Source organism: Crocuta crocuta, unplaced genomic scaffold (assembly GCF_008692635.1).
Source record: "Crocuta crocuta isolate KB4526 unplaced genomic scaffold, BGI_CrCroc_1.0 scaffold549, whole genome shotgun sequence".
NCBI lineage: Eukaryota > Metazoa > Chordata > Mammalia > Carnivora > Hyaenidae > Crocuta > Crocuta crocuta.
This window is the reverse complement of record NW_027529169.1, coordinates 762,907-770,393: the sequence shown is the minus strand read 5'-3', so window position 1 is coordinate 770,393 and position 7,487 is coordinate 762,907. Positions and strand designations below refer to the sequence as shown.

The window sequence follows — 7,487 nt, the reverse complement described above, 5'->3', positions numbered from 1 at the left end:
TGCAACTATTGATTATGACAGTCCCTCTACTGATGAACTCTTTCCAACTCCTGTCTCATCCTAGAATCAGCTCAAATGTGCTTTCTTTTGTCACACAGCCTCTGTCACTGTTGAACTCCAAACTACAGTCACTTCTAGCTGGGATTTGTTCATTCCCCTGTTAAAGTGCTGGTCTTCAGTGTTTCATCTTGTTTGTTCTTTTTTCCATTAGACTATGAGCTCCTTGAAGGATTGTGTCTTACTCATCTTTAGGTTCAAACGTGCATTTATTATTCTGATGCATAGGAGCACATGTACCCCAATGTTCATAGCAGCACTCTCAACTAGCTAAAACATGGAAAGAGCCTAAGTGTCCATCAACGGATGAATAGATCAAGACGATGTGGTTTATCTATACGATGGAATACTACACGGCAATGAGAAAGAATGAAATCTGGCCTTGTGTAGCAACATGGATGGACCTTGAGGGTGTTATGCTTAGCGAAATAAGTCAGGCAGAGAAGGACAAATATCATATGTTTGCACGTATAGGAGGATTAGGAGGAACTTAACGGAGGACCATGGGGGAGAAGAAAGGGGAAAATGGTGGGGGAAAGGGAGAGAGAGAAACCATGAGAGACTCTTGAATGCTGAGAACAAACTGAGGACTGATGGATGTGTGTGGGGGGGAGATGGGCATGCAGGGAGGCACTTGTGGGGATGAGCACTGGGTGTTATATGGAAACCAACTTGACAATAAACTATTTGTAAAAAAAACACACACACACAAAGATGCATTTATTAATATATCCATTAATACATATATGTATTCAGTGCCTCCTGTATATGTAAGAATCACCATTCTGGGCATTGGGTGTCAATTGGGAGTGAGTACCAAAAACTAGGAATCTGTAGGTGAATAAAACAATATTTTATTTATTTTTTAATGTTTGTTCATTTTTGAGAGAGACAGAGGGTGAGTAGGGGAGGGGCAGAAAGAGAGAGGGGACATAGGAACCAAAGCGGGCTGCAGGCTCTGAGCTGTCGGCACAGAGCCTGATGATGCAGGGCTTGAACCCACAAGCTGCGAGATCGTGACCTGAGCTGAAGTCAGACACTTGAACTGAGCCACCCAGGCGCCCCAAAGCAATATTTTTAGAAAGTTTGTTTTTGTTGTTTATGTTTATTTATTTTGAGAGAGAGAGAGAGAGAGAGAGAAAGCATGAGCAGGGAATGGGCAGAGAGAGGGAGAGAGAATCCCAAGCAGGCTCTACACTGTTAGCACAGAGCCCGACGTAGGGCTTGAACTAACAGATTTATTTGAGAGAAGAGACTCCCAAGTAGGCTTCACACTGCCAGTGCAGAGCAGTTTTTTATGAAAATAATAATAATCCTTTAAAAAAAGAGAGTCATCTAATTTTCTTGGGGTTCAGCTTGTCTGGATTCCACAGGAAGTTTTCCTATGGCATCAAAGAAATTGAAAATGGCAGCAAAGTGAAAGAATCAGCCTCTAGATCACCACATTGTTAGTATTAACACCTACTTTGTGTTTAATACTGCACTGGTGAAGATCTTCAAGTGTTGGGACACTTATTAATATTACTTTATTGGGGTGCCTGGGTGGCTCAGTCGGTTAAGTAGGCAACTCTTTTTTTAATGTCTATTCATTTTTTGAGAGAGACAGAGCGCGCGCGTGCGCGCGTGAGTGGGGGAGGGGCAGAGAGAGAGGGAGACAGAATCTGAAGTAGGCTCCAAGCTCTGAGCCATCAGCACAGATCCCGACGGGGGGCTCAAACCCATGAACCATGAGATCATGACCTGGCCGAAGGTGGATGCTTAATCAACTGAGCCACCCAGGCATCCCTAAGTGTCTACTTGTAGACAACTTAAGTAAGTAGACAACTCCTGATTTTGGCTCAGGTCATGATCTCATGGTTCATGAGTTTGAGCCCTGCATCAGGCTCTGCCCTGATAGTGTGGGGCCTGCTTGGGATTCCCTCTCTGCCTCTCTCTCAATAACAAAATAAATAACTTTAAAAAAATAATAATCAGCTGTAACAAATGTACCACATCAGTACAAGATGTTAATACAGGAAACGGGTCAGGGAAGAGGGGATATTTGGGGACTCTGTACTTAACTCCTCAATTTTTCTACAAACCTAAAAGTACTCTAAAAAATAAACTAATTAAAACAACCACAAAAAAAAAAAAAACCCTCAGCTGACAACTGGTGGGATTTGATTAGGAACAGGTGGAAGACAAGGAAAGGAGCAAAGGCAGGAAATCTGGGAGGACGTGCTTTTGTCTTTCTCCTTCTGTCATTTGTCTCCTTGGTCCTGGGGACAAACTCCTCACCACTTTTCCTCCCCCTACCATATTTACACATTCAGTCTGTCTCTCCTGTCACTCCAAAGGCATGAGAGTTGGAAATTTGGGTAATTTCAACAAAAAAACATTTTCATATTGAGGAGGATGGTGATGCTGACTAACTGGACATGGAGATAGGCCCAGTTATAGGCTGTGAACTCAAGTCAGGAATGGGAGAATCTGACAGGATCCAAAAACTGCCTGAGCTATACAGAAGCAGCAGACTCTTGAGGTGCTCCATGGGTTTAGGGTCCAGGAATTCCAGGCGACAGCGTTGGATGCCTCTAAATCCAGTTCTTCCTTCTCCCAATTTTAGGATTGTATCCCAGTAGCTCCCTGAAGACTTAATACTTTTCTTCTACAAAACTTTTTTTTTTCCTTCTGATTTCCTTTTGCTCATTAGGGGTCCCTCCTGGGACTGAGAGGAGTAAGATAGGAGGGACCTGGAATTTGTTCATTGGCCTAATGCCTTTGGCTGTCTGCCAGAGGTAGGTTATAGCACCAGAGAGGAACTTGTATGGCAAAACAACGTGGGGACTTTTATACCAGTTTTAGGAGGCACCACATGCCATTGTTTCCTGTTTTCTAGACTACAGTTTCTCTTCTAGACCCCTAGAAATAAGAAATGAAACAATTCCTATAGTTCTGATATAGGCTTAGAAGTACTATCAGGGTAACAGATGTGTTTAATTAGGGTATTGCACTAGAATGACATGGTAAAAACAAAAATTGGTCTTATTTGGTCTGGCTTGCTGATAGGTTCTACTTTCTCATTTTTCTACCTGGTAAGCCCATTGAATAAGAACTATTCTGGGGTCTCCTGCCTGGAAATCATTGGTGTCCCTGCCTTTTGCCTCCCTGCTTTCCCAGAAGAGACACGAATTTTTCCTGATCTAGGTGTAGGTCTAGAGAAATCCTTAGCATGACAGGGATATGGGGCAGGAAAAGCAGTAGTTACAAAGGGCAATGGCCTTTTTGTCAGCATGGGACAAAGGTGAGGAGATAAAGCCTGAGCCAGGAGGAGGTGGGCAAATATTTGTGAACATATGCCCTTCACTGTTTTCAGAAGGGACAACTTTTTTGGCTCTGGTGAAGAGAAGGTGAGTTCTAGAAAGCTGTCATTCAGATTAGAGAAGCACTGAGGAAAGGACGTGTTCGGACAATCTTGTTCCTCTGGCTTGTTTCTGGAGCAGGTGAGGACTACCCAATTTGTAAGGGTGGGGGCAAAGCTATGTCCACCATAGGGTACTTCAAGGGTAATTAAAATTTCCAAGGGCAGGGCCATTTCTGAGCTCTGACCAGTCTTTGTGTCTCTTTCTCCCAAGCCTTCCCTGCTTCCCAACCCGAGCACTGCTTCTTTCCAGCAGGGCTGTTCTTGCTCACCCACCATGATCCAGGCTGTGCTGTTCCTTTGCTGTCTTTTTTTTCTTTTTTAAGATTTCATTTTTAAGTCATCTATACCCAACATGGGGCTCAAACATATAACCCAGAGATCCAAGAGTCCCATGCTCTACCAACTGAGCCAGCCAGGCACCCCTTTGCTGTGTTTTGCTGTCCCCATTGGCTGTCTTTCCAAGAAATGCCCAGAAAGGGGCCCTGACCTTCTAGCCATCTGACAAAAACTGGGCACTCTCTGAAAACACTCTCCAGCCAGATGCCTCTCCAGATCCCAAGATTTTCCAGGATCTCTTGCACACCACCCCCTCCATAGCCACTCTGCCTGAGTACCTATCCTACTTAGCTGTGGGGGTGTTCTTGGAGGAGGTTTGCTGCCCGACTGAGGCCCACATTCTGCAGCTTCAGCCTGTTAGGATGGAAGGAAAGGACATCAACTGAAACCCTCATCCACGAGAGTAAAAAGCACACGGAGGAAGACATTGGCAATACAAAGGTTATTCTGAGGGATCTGGGGGGATCCAGAGGGAAGCTTGGATAAATTCCACACTCAACTATTTACCCTTTGGGATATATTGATGGTAGCAAATATGCCCACTGGTGAGGTAGGTCTACCAGCCATCTCCCATGTTCCTGACACAGTTCAAAGAATTTGCTGTCAATATCCCCTAGAACTGCAAGAGTAAGTCTGGGGAGTGTCGGGAAGAATTAGGCAAAAAGCTGAAGAAACCCCCAAGGTAAGGACCACTTAGTGCTATGGATGGTGACAATATAATTTATCAAATGTTCCACAGTTATTTGGAAGTGCATTATGGAGAAATTGATTCAGTAATTTGTCTAGGTTTACTCCAGATCTTCAATGCCAACTAAGCAACAAGGGTCTCTTCTCAGGACTATCTTCAAGGATGGGACATGTTAGGGGCTCCTTGGTGGCTCAGTCAGTTAAGCATCTGACTTCAGCTCAGCTCACGATCTTACAGTTTGTGGGTTCGAGCCCTGCATCGGGTTCTGTGCTGACAGCTCAGAGTGGGAGCCTGTTTCAGATTCTGTGTTTTCCTCCCTCTCTGCCCCTCCCCCGCTCATGTTCTGTCTCTGTCTCAAAAATAAATAAACTATAAAAATTTTTTTAAAGGATGGGACATGTTAAGTAGTTAGAAATGTAGCAGATAGCTCAGCACAGATGTATGTTCTTTATTTCATGCCAGCTAAAACACATGTGATTGGTGTTAGCCTTGCTCCTCTCCACTTAGAAAGTCCCAGCCTGCAGTTAATCCATTTTGCTTTTCTTTTCTTTTTCTTCAGTCATCAAACACTGTGCATATAAAATGTACTAAGCATGAGAAGTATTTTAACCTTTTTCTCATTCATCCACCCTGTACTAAATCCCCAGCTAGATGCTGTAGCTCACTAATTTAATCCTTAAACTGAAAAGAGAGAAAATAAGAGAGAATCCTAGATATCTAATCTGTCCTGACTCTGGGTCTCCTAGCTCATATTGTGAACTAGAATGGGAATGTGACAGGAACATGTAGAAAATGCCAAAGAATAGGGTCTTAGGTATTGAGGTTGAGTGTGTGACAAAGGGACAGTTTTGAGCAGCCAACACAAAGGACAACTATTTGCAGAAATTACATCTTACTAGTTTCGAGGGAAAGCAAGTCTCTCCTTTCTTTCTTTCTTTTTTTTTTTAATTTTTTTTTAAATTTATTTCTGAGAGAGAGCGTGAGCAGGGAAGAGTCAGAGAGAGAGGCAGATACAGAATCAGAAGCAGGCTCCAGGCTCTGAGCTAGCTGTCAGCACAGAGCCCAATGCGGGGCTCGAACCCACGAACCGCGAGATCATGACCTGAGCTCAAGTCGGACGCTTAACCGACTGAGCCACCCAGGTGCTCCAAGTCTCTCCTTTCTTAATGGGGCAGAGAAGCGGGCAGAACTGGACTGAGGAGCAACCAAAGCTACCAAGACAAACACTTCTTGCCTGGACCGTATGGTAATTTGGGATCCCCTAGAAATGGGTGGTAATAAAGCAGAGGAAGTCTTTGGTGACTTGAAGATGGGGAAGGCCAAATGGGAACAATTGGGCTGTGTCTCCTGTTTCTGGAGCCTTTACCTAAAAATAACGGAAGTTTGGAGATGATGGCTGAGTTGTGCCCCGAGTCCTGGGCTTCTTTCAGACCACAGCCCTTAGGGAACTAGTTTGTATTTTTCTGGTTTCTCCCCTCTCCAGCGTACTATTTCAGACATGTGTGGCCTCAGATTCATCACGATACAAGTTGAGCTGCTTTTTTGCTACCTTCTGCTGCACCCTGCGGATGCCATTTCATATGGAAACCAGACAAATATTCTGATGCGCCTTCCCTCATCCTTGAGGTCCTGGCCACCTTCCTCAGACCCTTTGTTCTGCCAGACCCTGCTCCCAAAGTCCCTGCCTGGCTTCACCCACATGGCCCCTCTACCCAAGTTTTTGGTAGGCTTGCCTCTCCTGATCGCCCTGGAGAAAGCTGGCTGCCAAGCTGATGTCTGGGTCCTGCAACTTCAGTTGTACCATCAGGGGGGTGTAAAAGCTACACAGATCCTCATCCAGTATCTTCAAGGGCTCCAGAAAAGCAGAAGCACAGGGAGGACAGTTTCAGTGGATGCCCTTGCTTCTGCTCTACAGCTGTTGACCAGGGAGCAGCCCGGCCCACAAAGAGCCCAACGATCCCTCCCCATCAGTGACTGTGAGCATGAGCAGGAACAGGGTGTGCACAATATAGTCCAGCTGTTGCCAGGAGTGGGAACCTACTACAACCTGGGCACAGCTCTGTATTATGCTGCTCAGAACTGCTCAGACAAGGCCAAGGAACGAGGCAAAGATGGGGTCATAGATATGGGTTATGACTTTCTGATGACCATGGTTGGGTTATCTGGGGGACCCACAGGACTACTAATCAGTGCTGCACTTAAACCTGCATTGAAGGCTGGGATTCAACAGCTGATCCAGTATTACTATGTGAATGAGGCAAACACCCCTCTTCCAGAGATCAGCAAGGAGGCCTAGGGGAAGGCTTCAAATGTGAGTGACCTGGAAAAAACAACTTCCACGGCCCTTTGACCTTAGTTTAGCTCCCTTATTAATTCAAGGCTTATTTAATAGCCATGACTTACATTCTTGAGATGGCAGTCTTGGGATGTAAAAGGTGATGCTAACAGAATGAACAAATCTAATATTTTGACAAGCTGTAATGTGTGTTTCTTCAAAATCCAAATCTCTGGTTTGTTACCAATGAGGAAGGCAGTGCTGTAAAATGCAGGGTTGTTGTTGTTGTTGTTGTTGTTGTTATGTTTATCTGTTCTGAGAGAGAGAGGGAGAGAGAGAGAGAGAGAGAGAGAGAGAGAGAGAGAGGGACGCCCAGGGGAGGGGCAGAGAGAGAGGGAAACAGATGATCCAAAGCAGGCTCTCTGCCCTGAGCTCCATGCAGGCCTTGAACTCATGAACCATGAGATCATGACCTGAGCCCAAACCGAGTCCGTCACCTACTGAGCCACCCAGGCTCCCCCAAATGCAGGAATTTTATTTTTTATTAAAAATATTTTTAATGTTTATTATTTCTGAGAGAGAGAGAGAGAGAAACAGAGTGCAAGCAGAGAAGGAGCAGAGAGAGGGGGAGACACAGAATCCGAAGCAGACTCCAAAACCTAAACTGTCAGCACAGAGCCTGAGGCCAGGCTGGAACTCAGGACCTGAGAGACCATGGCCTGAGCCTA

General features: G+C 45.1%; 1 protein-coding gene across 1 annotated transcript; it reads left to right on the top strand.

Annotated features, from left to right (window-relative positions):
- The first annotated feature begins 5,708 nt into the window (after positions 1–5,708).
- APOF (apolipoprotein F) lies at positions 5,709–6,982 on the top strand. The gene is made up of 2 exons (XM_077757434.1): positions 5,709–5,730; positions 5,968–6,982. Exons 1-2 carry the CDS (start codon positions 5,728–5,730, stop codon positions 6,778–6,780), a joined length of 816 nt encoding a protein of 271 aa, XP_077613560.1. The 5' UTR covers positions 5,709–5,727; the 3' UTR covers positions 6,781–6,982.
- The last annotated feature ends 505 nt before the right edge of the window (positions 6,983–7,487 follow it).